The sequence below is a fragment of the Juglans regia genome, chromosome 1 (genome assembly GCF_001411555.2).
Source record: "Juglans regia cultivar Chandler chromosome 1, Walnut 2.0, whole genome shotgun sequence".
NCBI classification, from domain to species: domain Eukaryota; kingdom Viridiplantae; phylum Streptophyta; class Magnoliopsida; order Fagales; family Juglandaceae; genus Juglans; species Juglans regia.
The window spans coordinates 10,093,459-10,111,854 of record NC_049901.1 but is presented as its reverse complement, the minus strand read 5'-3'; the positions used below and the strand labels follow the sequence as shown (position 1 = coordinate 10,111,854).

The 18,396-nt window shown below is 35.2% G+C and overlaps 1 protein-coding gene and 1 pseudogene across 3 annotated transcripts; one reads left to right on the top strand and one right to left on the bottom strand.

The window, feature by feature from the left end:
- The first annotated feature begins 3,984 nt into the window (after positions 1-3,984).
- On the top strand, positions 3,985-6,492 carry LOC108981990 (ankyrin repeat-containing protein ITN1-like). Of its 3 annotated transcripts, none has more exons than XM_035688280.1 (3): positions 3,985-4,140; positions 4,479-4,804; positions 5,493-6,492. In XM_035688280.1, the coding sequence occupies exons 2-3, from the start codon at positions 4,520-4,522 to the stop codon at positions 6,372-6,374; spliced, it is 1,167 nt and encodes a 388-aa protein (XP_035544173.1). In that variant the 5' UTR covers positions 3,985-4,140; positions 4,479-4,519; the 3' UTR covers positions 6,375-6,492. The 3 variants fall into 3 exon arrangements, with proteins under 3 accessions (XP_035544173.1, XP_035544170.1, XP_018808797.2); XM_035688277.1 differs by having other exon boundaries at positions 4,222-4,804; XM_018953252.2 differs by having other exon boundaries at positions 3,985-4,804.
- Positions 6,493-10,756: 4,264 nt separating this feature from the next.
- LOC118344310 lies at positions 10,757-10,838 on the bottom strand (annotated as a pseudogene).
- Between the last annotated feature and the right edge of the window lie 7,558 nt (positions 10,839-18,396).

Sequence of the window (18,396 nt, the reverse complement as noted above, 5' to 3'; positions counted from 1 at the left end):
ATTTCTGCAATCACACTAAAATGATACAATTATTTATATATGATTATACTTTAGTTTAGAATATTACAATTAGTTCATCATCATGCTACTATTTGTTTAAGGGAATGGTCCAAATTAACCAGGACATTTAGGAAGTAATGCCTCCTAGTGTGCTGTCATCACAAACTTGGCTAAATTGGCAAAAGATAACAAACTAAATAATTCTCAAGTAAATTACACATCCATTCAATGGAAGATCCCCAATTCTTGAAGTAAATTGCACACTGCTAACAGCCGGGGTACTAGAATTGTATTCAAGTTGTAATCTAATTAGATTCAATGTAATCTAATTAGATCATTCTTTATGCAAATGATCATGCCCGGCCTCTCAAACCCAGTAAAATTACAGAATATATATATATATATATATATATAGAAGTATTCAATTAATTTGGATAACTATGACAAGGTAGCTAGTTCATATATACTTAATAAACATGCATAATCTAGTGATCATCAGCTCATGCTTTATACACATGACCTATATATATATATGTCTATGTGTTTGTGTGTGTGTAATTCATTGAAACCCTTCATGAGTTTTTGGCTTCAACATCCATGGAAGCTCATGCATCATGCATGGGTCATGTTTAACATATAAAAACCTAATGATCTTGAGCAGATATTAATTATGATCAGTTAGTCATGAAAATCATAATCAAATATTTCTGATCTCAGCGCCAACAATATCCCTTGTTCCAGTCAAAGAAAAGAAACAAGATGATAACTTAATTACCATGCATTTCTTGAATTAATACTTGCATGGATTACAAATTAATCTCGTGATTGAATGTAGATCTAGAGTCTGTCTCAAATTTAATGCTTCCGCATGAGTACTAGCACTTTACCATGCAATATATTATGCAAGCTACCGGATATTATAAATGTACGTCTAGTATAGTAAACGAAAAGAAAAAGGAAAAGCATTCTTAATTTTTATGGCAAATATGCATGCTAGTACGTACTTGCAGACTGATTGCAAAATTGATCCCTAATTCCCTGCAAATATAGTTCAACCTGTGATATTATGCAGAATTAACATGAGTATAACTAGTAGCTAGTTCATGCACTGGTCACCTCTCTCTCTCTCTCTCTCTCTCTCTCTCTCTGACTATGATTTGACCTAATTGTATGCTAAAACACATAAAAATAGTGATTGGGCTAGTCCCGAAGCAGAGGCAAATTATGCAAGTTTAAGTTTATTTAATTCTATTGTCACATAATATTTTTTTTTACTTATACTAACTTCAATGTTTTTGTTTTTGTAAGACAAGATGATATCTCTTAAGGAAATTGTTGCGGATCCATTTGATGCATCATCTGTCAACGATGCTCAAATCCTTTCTCAAGTTCTTGGATCACGTTCTGGATATTTGAGGGGCTTATGACGTTACATAAGACCATACTCATTATCATCATCTTATTCTCGAGGCAGATCGAATGACGACAAGACTAAGGAATTGGAGGAAACAACACTTGAGATAGAACGATTGAGGTCTAAGGAAAAAGGGTTGCTGGCCCGATTAGATCAAACAGAGAATTTGGAGGTGAGATTAGAAGAGAAGATGCATTTGAATAACCAAAAAATGTTTGAACAATTATAGTCAATGATGTCCCAAATTTCTATACCACCACCATAGTCTTCAAATTTATCTTTTCTTTTATTGCTATTATGATGTTCCAAAACATTTGAACAATTGATGTTTGAATTACAAATTGTGTAATATTAATATGATATTTTTAATTAAATTTTGATCTGTATGATTAATACAATTCGAATGGTAAATAACCAGTTCGAACGGTAAATTACCATTTGTAATTTCATTCGAACCAAAACAGACACATTCGAATGAACACTACCCCATTCGAACAACAAAAGAGAAATACGGACGTTCGAACAATAAATTACTTGTTCGAACAACAATTATGTGCAAAACCTCGTTCGAACGGATATAATTTCCGAAAATAAAATTTCTGTTCGAACAAACATAATTTTTGTTCGAACATAAGTCGTTTGAAAAATTTATTAATTCGAACGCATAAAATCTGTTCGAACACTCTGTTCGTTCGAACAGAATCAAATATGGACATTAGTTCAAATGAATATTTCATATTGTTCGAATGGACATCTCGGTTTTGACGGAGAAATATTTCATTCGAACAATATATTGAGATGAAATCGGTTTGTCTCAAAAAAAATTATCCGTTCGAACGGTTTCGACTGCCGCCCAATTTTGTCTCTAAAATTGATTTTTTGAGACGAATTTTGATTTTCGTCTCCAAAAATTTTTTGAGGTGGTCTTTCCGAGACAAATTTGAGATGAAATTTTTTCGTCTCCAAATATAATTTGGGACGAAAATTGTGTTTTTTGAGTAAAATTTTTTTTTCTCAAAAAACACAATCTCTTGTAGTGACTTTCCACTATAATTTAGATTACAAGGTTATTCTCCCATATAATAATTATATTCATCATTTTCATATTATATATCACACATAATTTTGATGAGTAGAAGAACTCAATTAATTTAGTAGAAATTAAAAAAAATTAAAAATTAAAATGAAAACATGTGTAGTGTGTGATTATGTGTGGCAAAGTCCAAAAGTTTGGTTCTAAAAATTTTGTGAAAGTAATTAAATAACTGATCAGTCTGCAATCTTTCTCAACTTTTCGTGGAATCCCTCAAATTTGAGATTTTTTTTTTATTATTTTTATCTTTTATCTTTTTAAAGCATGATTTTTTTCGTAGAATAATATTAGGTACGAGTAAAGTTATTAAAGATAGAATTTATTTTGTTTGATTGTGAGTTGATGTTTATTAATTATTTTATCTAGTCAATCCATTTCTGCCTAATTAACCCATTTATATAAAATCTATTGTAGACGTGACAAATTTACGTATTATGTAATCTATTGTCACCCTTAAATGTCAGGTAAGGGGAAGAGGATGGTGTTGATCTTTCTCTCCTAGCTACTGACAGGCAAAAATGCCGGAGGAGATTATAGGTGAACATTGGAGGCAAATTGACACCAGAGGAGGAAAATTGACAAATGTAAGGGACCTCGAGCCCCAAAAGATTTTGTAAAAAACCTTTTTTTAAAAAATAAAAAAGTAAAAATCTTGAATATTTTTTTTTTAATATTTTTGAGGTCTTTCATAAATATAAAAAAATATTAAGGAACTTACTTTTATATTCATTTTTTATGATTTAATTTCCCATAAATGGAAAAATATATATAAAAGATAAAGAAGGAAAGATTATAACCTTAGTTTTATATATAATATGATACAGATAAGATTTTCTTTTGTGATTGTATTCATTTTGCTTGAATTTTATGCATTTGTTAATTAAAAAATGTTGTATTTAAATAATATTTAAAAATAATATATAAAAAATTTTAAGATGAGACGAAATGTTATCTTACTTCTTAAATATATATGGCCACAGACTCGCAGGACAAAGATGAAAAATGAAAAATACACATAATTTTTCACAACACTTTACACAACAATATTATTTTAAGAGGATTGATATTTTTGTAAACTACTTTATAAAACTAACAATATTTTACAAAAATGTCATTATTTTATATATAATATGTGTTGTGAAATATATTATGAAATATATTGTATGGATATCATTACTTGGAAAAAGATAGAGTACTTCTCTCCTCTTTGGACGGCAGAGATTGGAATTGGGCGGGGACAATGATTGAGTGAGAGAGGCAAATAATTAAGAGAAAGGTCGTATTGAGGCAATTTATGGCCGCTGCAGAAATTATCATCCCACGAAAAATTATCAACTCACAATAATAAAAAATATATTCGTGTTTTAGCTTTTATTTAATTATAATAAATTTCATAAAAATATACGCAATGTTCTCTAACCTTTGTCTATATATTTGTGCTGAGCAAGCGTGGCCATTATCATCCAAGAATAACTACCAGACCTAGCCAGCTCCGTAGAGCATCATCATCGTCATCGCGCACGATTCTTTCCCTTCATTTTCTTCCCCAATACATGACCGCCCTATTTGGTCGCTCTAAAGGTTATATATTTTTCTACTAGTTTACAAAGGGGAAGGGAAACATCGATCTCTAGTAAGTCCATAATCTCTTTGGTGAATTTTCTTCAATTTTTACATTTTAATACCAGTTGAAACTTTCTATGATGGATACAAGTCATGGTAATGAAGATTATACGGTAGCTCTCTATGAAGCCTCACTTGATGGGTCCGTAAGCACCTTGGACAGTTTGATGCAAAGGGATAGGCTCATTCTTCACAAAATCTCACTCACATCCTTCACCGAAACCCCCTTACACATAGCAGCTTTACTTGGCCACCTCCAATTTACTAAAGCTCTTCTAAAAAGAAAACCCCAACTTGTGGAAAAGGTGGACTCATCTGGCCGAACTGCATTTCACTTGGCTTGTGCAGAGGGCCACACACAGGTTGTGAAAGCATTGCTGCAAGCCAATATGGATATGTGCTTAGTTTCTGATCAAGAGAAGAGAATTCCTCTCCACTTAGCCGCAATGAGAGGACACTTAGAAGTTATAAAAGAATTGCGTATTGCACATCCAGGCTCAATCTCTCAGGTGAATCTGTATGGAGACAATGTTTTACATTTGTGTGTTCGGTATAATTGTTTGGATGCTCTGAAATTATTGGTGGAGTCCGTAAATGATGAGGATTTCGTCAATTCCAAAGACAATGATGGTAACTCCATATTGCATTTAGCTGTGATGCTCGGGCAAACGAAGGTACGTTAGCAATCTCTAGATCCGTTACATCTTTTTGTTGACCGTTTATCCATATGGAGCCTTAGGCTCATTTGGATATTCATTTTATTTTTTTATTATAATTTTTTTAAAATTTCTATATAAAATATAATAAATAATTTAATTTTTTTAAATTTTAAAATAAAAATAATATTATAACAATATTTTATTCAACCCATCTAAAATCATCTCACTCATCTTAACTCACTATCTAAACTAGCCCTCAAAATCTCTTTGTTTTCGTTTGTTTTAGCAAATGGCTAGTGATTTTCCCTAAAGATGCATCTTGCCATGATTTGAAATACGAGCAAGAGAGAAATTTCTGGTGGATGTGACTACAAGACTTGATTGTTCTATATGATCGATGTAGGCTTGACTGATCAGTCCAACCTCTTAAACCCCTTGTGCAAATTTGCCTCCACTTTCTCTTGCTCTTTGATTTTCTACACGATATCGGAGCATGGCCAGATTCCTTGGGTTATCCAATACTTGTCTCTCGTTCTTATGATTTGGCCGGTTAATTTTTTTAAAATTTTTTTATTTCTGTCTAGTTGATCAATGTGTAAACCAGTCTCGAGATCACTACCCTTGGTTTTGGGATCTAATTTTCTGCTATATAGACGCATGGTTGTTGGATGAGACATTAATGGTTGTTGTACTTATCATGCAGACCATAGAATACTTACTTTCGATGCCACAATTAAAAAGAAAGGCCAATGCCAAAAATAGAATTGGCAACATGACAGCTTTGGATGTCTCAGAGACTTGTCATAGAGATTTCAAATATCTTAAAATCCAAGACATTCTGAAGGCAGCAGGTGTTAGAAGATCCAAGGATCTAAATTCTCCTCTACTACCAGCATTACATGATGAGGAAGCACAATCAGCTCAACCCATTATTGAAGAACAGCCGGCTCTATCAAGGTTTAGGAAATGGTGGAGATACTTTTATTTGTGTCGATGGTTTAAACATTTGAAGAGTCGGGGCAATTGGATCGATGAGACACGTGGCACATTGATGTTGGTGGCCACTGTGATTGCGACCGTGACTTTCCAAGCTGGGCTCAACCCCCCAGGTGGTGTTTGGCAAGATGATACAAACAATGGTACTACTACTGTTACAGCAGGCACATCAATATTTATATCTCAGATGAACTCCGATGGCCGTTCTGATTATTATTATTATCGCTACAGTGATGGGTACAAATTATTCTTGGATTTCAACACCACCTCTTTTGTTGCAGCTCTAAGCGCTCTACTTGTGATAATTAGTGGATTTCCTCTGAGAAACAAGTTTTTTATATGGCTTTTGACCTTAGTCATGTTTATTGCAATCTGGGCAATGGTAGGGGCCTATTTCAGGGCACTGCATTTGGTGAACCCGAGATATTTGGAAGCAGATTATTTACCGGCCATTTATGTTGTGGTGCTTCTGGTTTCTGGTGCGATTCACATAATCCGCCTATTATTTTGGACAGGGAAGTTGTTGTTCAAATTCATGCGCTGGCTAATTACCTGCAAGCGTCCAGCAAACGATGCCATCAACGTCTAAAAGAAAATTTGTCATAGAAGTTGAAATGATTTTAGATCATGCTGCTGGATGCATTAACATACAAACATATGTTATTTATATATATATATATATATATATAAACGAGCCCGAACTTGTCCAAAAAATAAAACAAGTTTGAACTTAATTTCAATATAGAGCTAATTAAGCTCTACAGCCATTACTTGCCCAAACTAAGGTTAGTTACAACCCTGATCTTATTCATAACTTGCTCAAACTAAGGTCGACTGCATATTTGATTTATTCTGATTAATTTGATTCAAGTGCATACGATATGATTTGTGCACTGAAGACTTGAATTATTACAAGCTAGCTAGCTAGCTATTTACGACTCGAAGCTATTATAATTTGTAATCTTTGATAGAATCGGATATTTACATGATAAAACTACAAAATGTTGATGTTGCATGACTAATATAAGAGGGGGGGTGAATTGGGTTGTATTTAAAAATTCGCAATTATAAATTAAATACACCATATAAAATATGAACAAAATGCGAAGGAGTAGTAAATATAAAGAGTAAGGGTAAAAGGAAGCAAACTCAATATTTTAACGAGGTTCAGCCCCACTGCTTACGTCATCGCCAGTATTTTAACGAGGTTCAGCCTCGTCAGTATTTTAACGAGGTTCAACCCCACTGCTACAAAGAATCCGTGTATAACACCCTATACACTTACAATCACCTTACACGTGGCGATTCAACATCTATTCCATGTGTAGAACACATTCTACACACACAAGGATTATATACATAATTTTATTGATACAAGAGTTGATAGTCGATATGTTATCAGAAAACACTCCTCAATGAGTGAAATAAGAACAATACAGTGCAAAACTATATATCTCTCAAAATAAACAAGAGTTAAGGCTCAATACTTAGAGAAGAGAGATTGAAAACTTTGAATGGATGTTGTAAAACTTGTAATTGATGTGTATGTGATCTTGTTGTTGTCTTCTTAATTTGAAGAACTCAAATGAGCTATTTATAGGCATATAAGACTTCATTTTCAAATTTAAAAAATATTCACTTGTCAAAGACATCATCATTCACTTTTCAAAATTTTTAAATCAAAGTTTCTCCTTTTTGCAATTGTCAAAGACAAAATTATTTACTTTTCAAATTTTCAAATCAAAGTTTTACTTTTTGCAATTATCAAAGACAACATCATTCACTTTTCAAAATATTCAAATAAAAGTTTCTCTTTTTTACAATTGTCAAAGATAACATCATTCACTTTTCAAAATTTTCAAATCAAAGTTTCTCATTTTTGCAATTGTCAAAGACAATATCATTCACTTTTCAAAATTTCAAATCAAAATTTTATTTCTCGCAATTATCAAAGACAATATCATTCATTTTTCAAAATATTCAAATAAAAGTTTCACTTTTCGCAATTGTCAAAGACAACATCGTTCACTTTTCAAAATATTCAAATCAAAGTTTCTCCCTTTTAAAATTGTCAAAGACACCATCTTTTACTTTTCAAAATTTTCAAACCTAATCTATTACTTTTCGCATATGAAAAAGTGCATTATTTACTTTTCAAAATTTTCAAACAAAATCTACTTTTTGCATATGTCAAAAAGAGTATCAATCACTTTTGAAAAGTTTCAAATAAAACATGCACATGTGAAAAATGATAATCAATCATCTTTTAAATTTTCAAAATTCAAACTTTTAATCATGTCATGCACATGTGAAAGATGACAATCAATTATCTTTAAACAAATCAAATTTCAAACATTTAATTTTCAAATATGTCATGCACATGTGGAAAATGTAATTTGATGCTTTATGATAAAATATTAATTTTGAGCCTTAATCCAATTTCAAATTTTATCAAGAGATGCACATAATTACTCTAAGAGTTTCATTTGTGAGATTGTTTCCTTTCTTGCTCATACTGGGTTCATTGATGTGCTTGGCTTCATTGTGTAGACAACTTGAGCTTGAGATTACTTTATGTATGAATTCATTTGTTATCATCAAAATCCATATGTAAATATATAATTTTATGATGTTTGAAACCTTAGGTTCAATAGTTGACCACGATAGATGATTTTTCTTAATCTTTGAAGTAAAGACTTGTAAGCAATATAACGATGTATATATTGTAAGAAAGCCAGCCTGACTATGCATGGCTATTGTATTGATTTAAATAGTGAATACAATAATCAAATACTCCAAAGTACAATATGACTAAAGTTACGTACCAGTTATCCATGAAAATCATAATTTGCTATACAAGGAAGTAATGGATTACAGAATGTACAAGAGTATAAATACATAGGCTAGTATCAAGGCATACTATTGGCAGTGTATCACGACATAGCAATGGGAATATATCTTTGAGAATATATCTTGACATTCCCCCTCAAGCTCAAGTTGGTATAGGACCAAAGAAAAGCTAAGCTTGTTGCGATGGGGAAAAATTTTAGGAGCAAATAGGGGCTTGGTGAAAATGTCCACAACTTGGTATGCCCCGGACACATGAGCCAAGGAAATAATACTACGAGCTACTTGTTCACGGACAAAGTGTACTTCAATCTCAATATGCTTAGTGTGATGGTGATACACAAGATTTTTGGCCATATTGATATCATTGATACTGTTACAATAGAGAGTAGGAGGTGGAAAAGAGTAGCCGAGGCTCTTAAAAAGATTAGTGAACCACATAAGCTCAGCAGTAGTGGCAGCCAATGCGGGTATTCTGCTTCAGTAGTCGATCTAGAAATGGTAGCTTGTTTCTTTGCTGCCCAAGAGAGCAGAATATTTCCCAAGTAAATGGCAAAGCCAGTAGTAGATCGATGATCATCACAGGAGCCAGCCTAATCGGCATCACAGTATCCATGTAATGAAGTAAGATTAGATGGAGTAAAGTGAAGCCCAAGGTGCAGAGTGCCTTTTAAGTAACAAAGATGCGCTTGGTAGCAACTAGATGTGGCTCTCTTGGAGATTACAAAAATTGACAAACAAAATTCACTGCATAGGCTATTTCAAGCCTGGTGATCATGAGGTACTGAAGAGAGCCCACAAGTTGCTAATAAAGCATTGGATTATAGAGAGGAGCACCATCATGAGTGCCTAGTTGAATACCAAAGACCAAAGGTGTAGGAGTAGGCTTAGCACCATCGAGGCCAAACTTCTATAGGATAGATAAGAGATAATGAGTCTGTGTAAGAGTGAGAGAGGAGTCTTCCCATGAAACTTGAAGACCCAAAAATAATGCAAGCCCCCAAATCCTTCATATGAAAGGCAGAGGACAAATGAGAAATAAGCTTGCGAATGAGCACCAAAGAACTGCCAGTGAAAATTATATCATCTACATAGATTAGCAACATAATAATATCCACACCTTTGCGCTGATAAAATAGAGACGGATAGTATGGGCAACTGTGAAAATTCATTTGCTGAAAATTCAGAGTGAGAGAGAAAATGCAACTTTGAAGATTTTTCCAAAGCAGAACTTTCACAAAACACATAACTTTTATTAAAAGAAGGTAAATTTGTAGACAATATCTCAAGTATTCGAGAGTGTGGGTGCCCAAGTCTAGCATGCCATAACATGGAGAACCCTTTATTATGTAGAAGAGCAACTGGAATACGCGGAGACCACAAAAGGATTGATCGGATATAATCCATTAGAGATGGAGTTGTTAAGCATCACACTATTCATCTTTAGGCCTTTAACGAGGAAACCCCAAGGATAAAACAAGAAGCAACAATAAAAGTCTTTTGATAATTGAGAAACTGAGATTAGATTTTTCTTAATGGTAGGAACAATGAGAACGTTGGACAAGGTGACATCAGTAGAAGGAATACGAAAATTATCAACAACAGAAATTGGTAAGCCATCACCATTTCCAACAATGACAGACTATTGACGAGAATAAGTGTGTTTACCATGAGCATCACTGCCATTGATAGTCATGTGTTGGTTAGCCTCGGTGTCAAGATACCAAGTTTCATCTACTTTGTCACCCACATCTAGGGCAGCAAAGGCTTTACATTGTTCAATGTCATCATCTGGATCACAACAATTATCATTCTTGTGGTTCAGACCACCACACCGAAAACAGGTGATACGATTGGAGCCACGACCTTGGGAGGAAGAGGACTGGGAACGAACTGCAGTTGAGTTTCCTTGAGAATGATCATGATTTTTGGTGCATTTTGATCGAAAAAATGAGTTGCAGCCATGACCACTACCACCACGATTTTCTTTGAAACCTGAAGCATAGGCACCACGGTTTGTATACATAGCAACAACAATGGACAAAGCATGCATAATAGAAATTCTTAGTTCAAAATCTTAAAGCTTGCTTATAACACTCTCCGAGGGAGGAAAAACTTCCTGAGCATTGATGCCAGCGACAATTGGATCAAATTCTAAGCCGAGGCCATGAAGAATACATATGATGAAATCATCATCATCAATTGGTTTACCTGCACCACGAAGAGCGAGAGCCAAGGATTTGGCTTTGTGCAAATAATCTTCAAGAGAGGAGACACATTTTGTAAAGTATCGAAGTTCACCCTTCATTTGTTGGATACGATCTCTAGTGTGCGTACCATATAAGGTTTCCAGAACATCCCAAGCATCATGGGAAGACTCACAACTGACCACCTGAGACAAGAGTACATCAAAGAGGGAGCTATTCAACCAACCCATAATCAATTGCTCAACGTGGAGCCACTTTGCTGCCGCAAGATTCGGATGCATTTCACCATCTTCACCAAGAATGGTAGAAGGTGGACAAACAACATTTTTCACATAGCTGAGGAGGCCATGACCACAAAGAACAGGAACACCTTGCGCTTTCCAAAGCAAGTAGTTGTTGGAGGCTAATTTAGCAGAAATATCAGGAAGTGTGGTTTTGATTGGCGAAAAATAAAGAGAAGAAGAATCTGCCATAGGTGGAATGAAAGATGAAGAAGAAGACTCCATGTGTGAAATAAAAAACTGCAAGATTCCAAGGATCCATACCGCAAGGCCAAGCCGTTGTTTGGTTTTAGGACCTTAAGGAGTCAGGGGGTTTGAAGCATTGGGAGAGTTTCACAAAGACTTTATTGGTTAGGTTTGAGCCATCTTCATATGATGACCCCATGGAAGCCTTAACAAGGCTGAAACAGACTGGATCTATAGAAGAATATAAGTCTAATTTTGAGTCACTGTCAAATAGACTTAAGGGACTGTCTGAATGGTATAAACTAAGATGTTTTCTTAGTGGGCTCAAGGATGAGATAATGTTAACTGTGAGAATGTTTCATCCTAACAACTTGTTAACAACGTACAGTCTTGCAAAAATCCAAGAGGAAAATGTGGGCATTAATAGAAAATCTCATAACCGTGACATTGGAATTTTGAAATTACCCCTTGCGGCAACAGACAACAATGTTAGATTCGGGTCTAAGGCTATTGTCCTTGTGCAGAAAATCAAACCACAACAAATGAAAGAGAGGCATGAAAAGGGCCTCTGTTATTACTGCGATTCTAAATGGAATCCAGGACACAAGTGCCAATAGCCAAAATTATTTTTCATAGAGGAGGAGCCAGTTGAAGTTCCCTTACAAGTGGAAGAAAATGAAAATGATGAAATATTTGATTTGACCACCAATCTAGCCCAACCTGAAATTTCCCTTACTGCACTTATTGGATCACTATTAGGACTATGAGAATCAAGGGGTGGTTGGGAAGTCAAGTGATAGTGGTGCTGGTTGACACTGGCAGCACTCACAATTTCTTGGACCTCTTAGTAGCAAAAATTGGGGGTTTGAATGTGAATCATGGAGAGAAGGTGAGTGTTAGGGTGGCCAATGGAGAACTTGTAGGTTGTGATGGGAAATCTGCTGTGAAGATTAAAGTGTAGGGTCATCTTTCACCCTAGATACTTATTTACTAGTGCTAGTGGGTTGTGATATGGTGTTAAGGGTACAGTGCCTACGTGTGTTGGGACCCATTTTGTGGAACTTCAAGGAATTGCCAATGCAAATCCAGCACAAAGGGCAGAAAGTTTGTTTACAAGACTTATGTCCTTCCAAGTTAATTGAAGAGGGAAATTTAAATAAGAATCACAAGCTAGAAAAAAGAGGGGTGTTATTACTACATATTGAAACCAAAGAAGAAAGGTTGTTTGGGAGTATTCATGCTGCTGTACAGATGTTACTTGATCAATATAAGGAAGTTTTTGGTGAACCAAAAGGGTTACCCCCACCGAGAATGCAAGACCATGCTATTCCCCTTTACCCAAACATCAAACCTATTTCAGTGAGGTCTTACTGATACCCTTACTTCCAAAAAGATGAGATTGAAAAAATTGTAAAAGAATTGCTAAGTTCAAGGTTAATAAGACCCAGTACCAGCCCTTATTCATCCCCGGTGTTACTTGTTAGGAAGGCGGATGAGACATGGAGAATGTGTGTGGATTACCGAGCCTTGAACAATGTGAAAATTAAGGATAAATTCCCCATTCTAGTTATGGAAGAGTTGCTGAATGAACCCAATGGGTCAAAGTTCTTTTCTAAGTTAGACCTACACTTGGGTTATCACCAAATTCGGGTTAAGGCTAAAGATATATATAAATATATATATATATATATATATATATAAGACAACGTTTAGGACTCATGAAGGACGCTATGAGTTCCTTGTCATGTCTTTCGGGTTAACAAATGCACTTTTTATTTTTCAAAGCTTAATGAATGACATTTTTAAATCCTATTCAAGAAAGTTTTTATTGGTATTTTTTGATGATATTCTAGTGTACAACAACTTATTGCACGAGCACATAGAGCATATAAGGGTAACTCTTGAGGTGTTGAGACAGGATGGTTTTTTGTCCAAAATGTCAAAGTGTAGATTTGCCACTCTAGAAGTAGCTTACTCGGGACATGTGATTTTAGCTAGTGGAGTTAAAGTTGACCAAGACAAACTGCGGGTAGTGGAGGAATGGTCATTTCCTACTTCATTGAAGTATCTAAGAGGGTACCTAGGGCTCACAGGGTATCATCGAACGTTTTTTTAGGGTTATGGGAGGCTTGTGTGGAGTGAGGAAACTAAAGAGGCATTCCAAAATTTAAAGAAGGCATTGACCCAACCCCCAATGTTAATTCTTCTTGACTTTTCTCTACCCTTTATAATAGAGTGTGACGCTTCGGGAAGTGCTATAGGGACTGTTCTTATGTAGAAAAACAGACCAATATCATTTTATAGTAAAGCTTTGAAGGGAAGGGTGTTAGCCTTATCAACTTATGAAAATGAGTTTTATGCACTTGTGATAACAGTGCAAAAGTGGAGGCCGTATCTACTGGGAGAACCTTTTGTTGTGAAAACTGATCATCAAAGTCTTAAATATTTATTGGAGCAAAAGATAGGCAGTCCCATGCAACATAAGTGGGTATCTAAATTGTTGATTTATGATTTATTAGTTGAATATAAAAAGGGAAAGGACAATAGAGTAGCTGATGCATTATCCAGGAGCTCAAAGGGGGAGTCTACTAAGGAGGACTCTAACTGCTATCCCTTTACCAACTCTGGAGTAGCTAGAAGAGATTAAACAAGGGTATTGTGCAACGCACCTAAAGGTGCAGGAATTATTGCTGAGGTTTAAGAAGAGAGAAGATGAAGCTTTCAGACAAAGGCTTCTACATCTACTGCACCCTAGTCCTATTAGGAGGCATTTTGGCTATGATAAAACTCTGCATAGGGTCAGGAGGGACTTTCATTGGCAGGGTATGAAGTTAGATGTCAAACAGTTGATTAGAAACTGTGACACTTGCCATAGTGTAAAGGCAGATCAGTCCAAACCTAGTCGGTTGTTGCACCCACTACCCACCCCCTCACAGCCATGGTCAGAAATTACTATGGACTTTATTGAGGGCTTATCTTCTTCACAAGGGCTAAACTATTTTTGGGTTGTAGTGGACAGGTTCACAAAGTATGCACATTTCACACCCCTAGCCCATCCCTTCACTGGAAAAACAGTAGCATAATTGTTCACTCAAAAAATTTTGAAGTTACATGGAATGCCCTAGTCAATCATTTTTTATAAGGATGGCACATTCACCAGCCTTGTCTGGAAAAAATTATTTAAGATTCAGGGGATGAGCTAGCGTTTAGTACTGCTTATCATCCTCAGGTGGATGGACAGTCGGAAGCAGTAAATAAGACATTGGAGAATTATCTAAGGTGTTTTGCATGGGATCGACCTAAGGATTGGGCCCATTGGATCCCTTTAGCTGAGTACTAGTACAACAGATGTCAACACTCCTCAACCCGTGTAACCCCATTTGAAGCTCTTTACAGCTATTCCTCACCCAGAGTGTTGAACTACACCCTTAGGCTAGCCAAAACCGAAACGGTGGAGGAAAACTTAAGAACTAGAGATCAGATGTTGTAGTTGTTGAAACAAAATTTACAAAGATCACAAGACCGTATGAAAAAATATGCGAATCTAAAAAGGAAATAGTAGATTTTTCAGGTGGGAGATTGGGTGTACTGACGCCTCTAGCCATATTGACAGACCTCTGTTGCTCGCCACCGCAGCCTCAAGTTTGCACCGCTGTTCTACGGGCCATTTAAAGTGACCCACTGTGTCAGGGAGGTGACTTACAGGCTCCAGCTGCCGAAAACAGCAGCCATTCATCCTGCTTTTCACGCTTCACAGCTGAAGAATAAGCTTGGAAGGCAGATCGCGGCCCTTCCAACCATCCCTCCTGTAAATCTTGGCGGAGTACTCAAGCCTGAGCAAGAGAAGCTGTTGGATCGAATGGTTTGCAAGGTGAAAAATCGCCTTCAAATCGAGATATTAGTGCAATGGCAGGGTATGTCGAAGGACTGTGATACCTCGTATTTTAGTGTATTTTTTTAATGAAGGATTATTTTAATTAATTTAGATATTGGTTCCCTTGTTTTAAATTTATCGATTTCTTGTTTGATTTATTTTATAATTCTTAAGTTGTGAAATTTACTTTGATGTGCTTTCTTGATATTAATTAGTGTTTGCATTTAAATTGCTCTTTGCTTTAATGAATAATTTTATTATTGGACTTTAATTATTTTATTTTATTAATATTGATTTGCAGTGTTTTTATTTGGCTCTTATGTATTTTTTTTATTGTGCCTTTTTCTTTTGTTGGACTTTTATATTTTCGGACTGAGCCTGTTTGAGTGTGTTTTATTTTTTTCTTTTGGGCCTAGCCCTTTTGGTCCCCAGCCCAACCCGTGAGCCTTCAACCTTGCCTAGTAAATACCCCCCCCCCCCAAACGGCGTCGTTTGGTCCAGCCCTTAGGCCTTCTTCATCTATTTTTCTTCTTATGTGCCGTTGCTTCTCCACCTTTCAATTTCAGATTTCATTTCCCCTTTCTTCAATCCATGCGGCTACTGCTTCTCCTCTTCTTCTTTATTTTATGTCATTCTTTCCTCTGTTTTTCATTGAGTTTCCGTCTACAGTGTTCCTTCTTCCTCTCCATCTTATTTTTGGATCTTCCCCTTTGCAAGTCAGCAAACGCCACCACTCATTCCCCCATCTTCGGCTGGTAATGTTTCCATTTCCATCTTTTTAATTTTTGGTTTCCCTTTTTTCTGTAAAACCTTGCAAATCTCTTCCTTTTTAGCATATACTTTTCATATGTTTTTCTCTCCATTTGCAGGTTTGTCCTTGAGCCTCCATTGTTGTGCTTTCTCTTAAATCTTCCTTACTAATTTTGTGGCTCATGCTTGTGATTTATTCCCATTGCATTCCCTTTTTGTTTGGCCCTTCACTGTTTTGTCTTTTTGTCGTGCCCTGTTTTTGCCATAAAAGCAGTGAGCTTCACTCGTATCTTGGTGATTTTGGTGCTTGCCGTGAGTGCATCTTTTGCTACTGCTTGTTGCCTCTCGGTTTCCCTTGGGTAAGTCTCTGCCGCTACTCATCTCCTAATTTTCTTTTGTCTTGTGGTAGTTTTCTTAAGAAGGAAATATACGAATGTTTGTGTATCTCGGTTACTCTAATAATATTAGGTGTTTTTACCATTTTGCCTTCTTTGAAACATGAGTTAATATTACGCTTATTAATCTAAAAGCTTGAGTTTTGTTTTACGTGGGTTACAGTCTATTTTGGGCATAGATGTATGGGCTTATAAACTAAGTCAATATACTAGTGCTGTTAACAAAATATTTATAAGTTGATCATGTTGTAGTTTTTATATGTCAAATTCACTTTGTATGAGTTTTGTTTTAAATACAAATTAAATAAATATTTGAAAGATATTATTAGTATTAATATTTTTTTAAGTACATTGTAATGAGAGATTTTTCTTTTGAACTCTTTAAAGAGATACTAATTAGTCTATTTTTATTAAATGAAATATTTGCTCTCATATTTTAATCATTTTTGTTTTAATGAGTCTTTAAACTAGAAATGTATTTGTGTAGCATAATTGTATCTATTACTATTATTATTATGCAATTTTAGAAATATTATGAGTTTAATAGTTATGTGGATATTGAGGAATTTAGGAAGTGATGGTATTTTAGAATTAAGAGAAATTTTAAGTTTTTGAGGAATTAGTACAGGTACTTCAGGTGTAATATGAGATTTATCTGTTCACTGGAGATTTATTTAAGTTACATGAATTTTTATAGGTAACTATTGACAATTGTTCAATACTGTTGTGGAGAATTTTTGAATAAGCTAAGAAACCCACGTAAGCGGGGTTCCTATGCTAAACTTTGCATAAAAATAAAATGGACTGAGGTCAATTTTGAAAATGTGCATGTTGTGTTATGAAAAGAAATGTTAAACGATCTCAGTTATTTGTTCTGCATTACTCATGAGATTCTATATAAAAATAAAATATTTTCTAACATGACTGGTGTAGACATGAGCTTATTTTTGGCATTATGTTATTGAACTCAGAAAAATATGAGCGAATATGAAAATTGATAATATTTGCATGTGACATGAAGATATTCTGAATCTGTTTTGGATAATGTGAAATGATCTGATTTTGTTTAGTACTCTGTCTTGGAATGATTTGGCATATGAAAAACTTTTGGCATGACATTCTGACTCTGATTCTATTCTGACTCTGCCTCTTATTCTGATATGTGATTTTGATTCTAGTTAACTCTGATATGTGGCTCTGTCACGAGATATAATGGTGACCTCTGGCCCTGTCACGAGATACAATGGTGACCTCTGGCCCAGTCACGAGATACAATAGTGACCTCTGGCCCTATCACAGGATACAATAGTGACCTGGGATATAATAGTGACATCTGGCTCTGTCACAGGATACATGACCTCTGGCCCAGTCACGGGATATAATAGTGACCTTTGGCCTTGTCACGGGATATAACAGCGACCTCTGGCCTAGTCACGAGATATAATAGTGACCTCTAGCCTTACCACAGGATATAATAGTGGAATTCTATTATGAGTGTAATTGCTTTGATATTCATGGTGATTTATGTTCTGCTTAGCTTTCTGCAGAATGCACAACCCTACCACTTGGGTTAAACATGGCCTCTGCTCTGAAATGATGTTCTGATATGATATGATAAGATGAAGATGTTCAGTCATATTGTGCCAAATGAGTCTTTGAACATGAAAAAATTGGTTTCTGAATATGAAATGTTTGGGATATCACTCTGATTTTATGATAATATGTATTTTTGAGATTTGAATATTGAAAACTGAAATGTTTTATTTTTGCATTTTGAATTCTATGAAAACGCTTATATTTATATACTAGCATATGTTTTCTGCTTACAGAATTGTTGATAACTCACCTCTTATCTCCATAACATTTTTAAGATATTTATATACTAGCCTGCTACGAGTTTGTTATGCCAGATTTTTCAAGATTCCTCATTTCTCTCTCTATTATTCTATCTTCTCTTTCTCTCTCTAATTTTTGGAGGTGCCTACCCTCGAAGCAAGGCAACCCTTTCCCTGTATTCACCTGCATTATCATCCTTTACAGAATTGTAGTGTTACACAAACTCACCCTCTCA

Coding starts and splice junctions, on each gene's coding strand:
- LOC108981990 (XM_018953252.2), top strand. CDS start 4,208: ATGATGGATACAAGTCATGGTAATGAAGATTATACGGTAGCTCTCTAT. Junction 4,805..5,492: donor TGATGCTCGGGCAAACGAAG/GTACGTTAGCAA, acceptor CTTATCATGCAG/ACCATAGAATACTTACTTTC.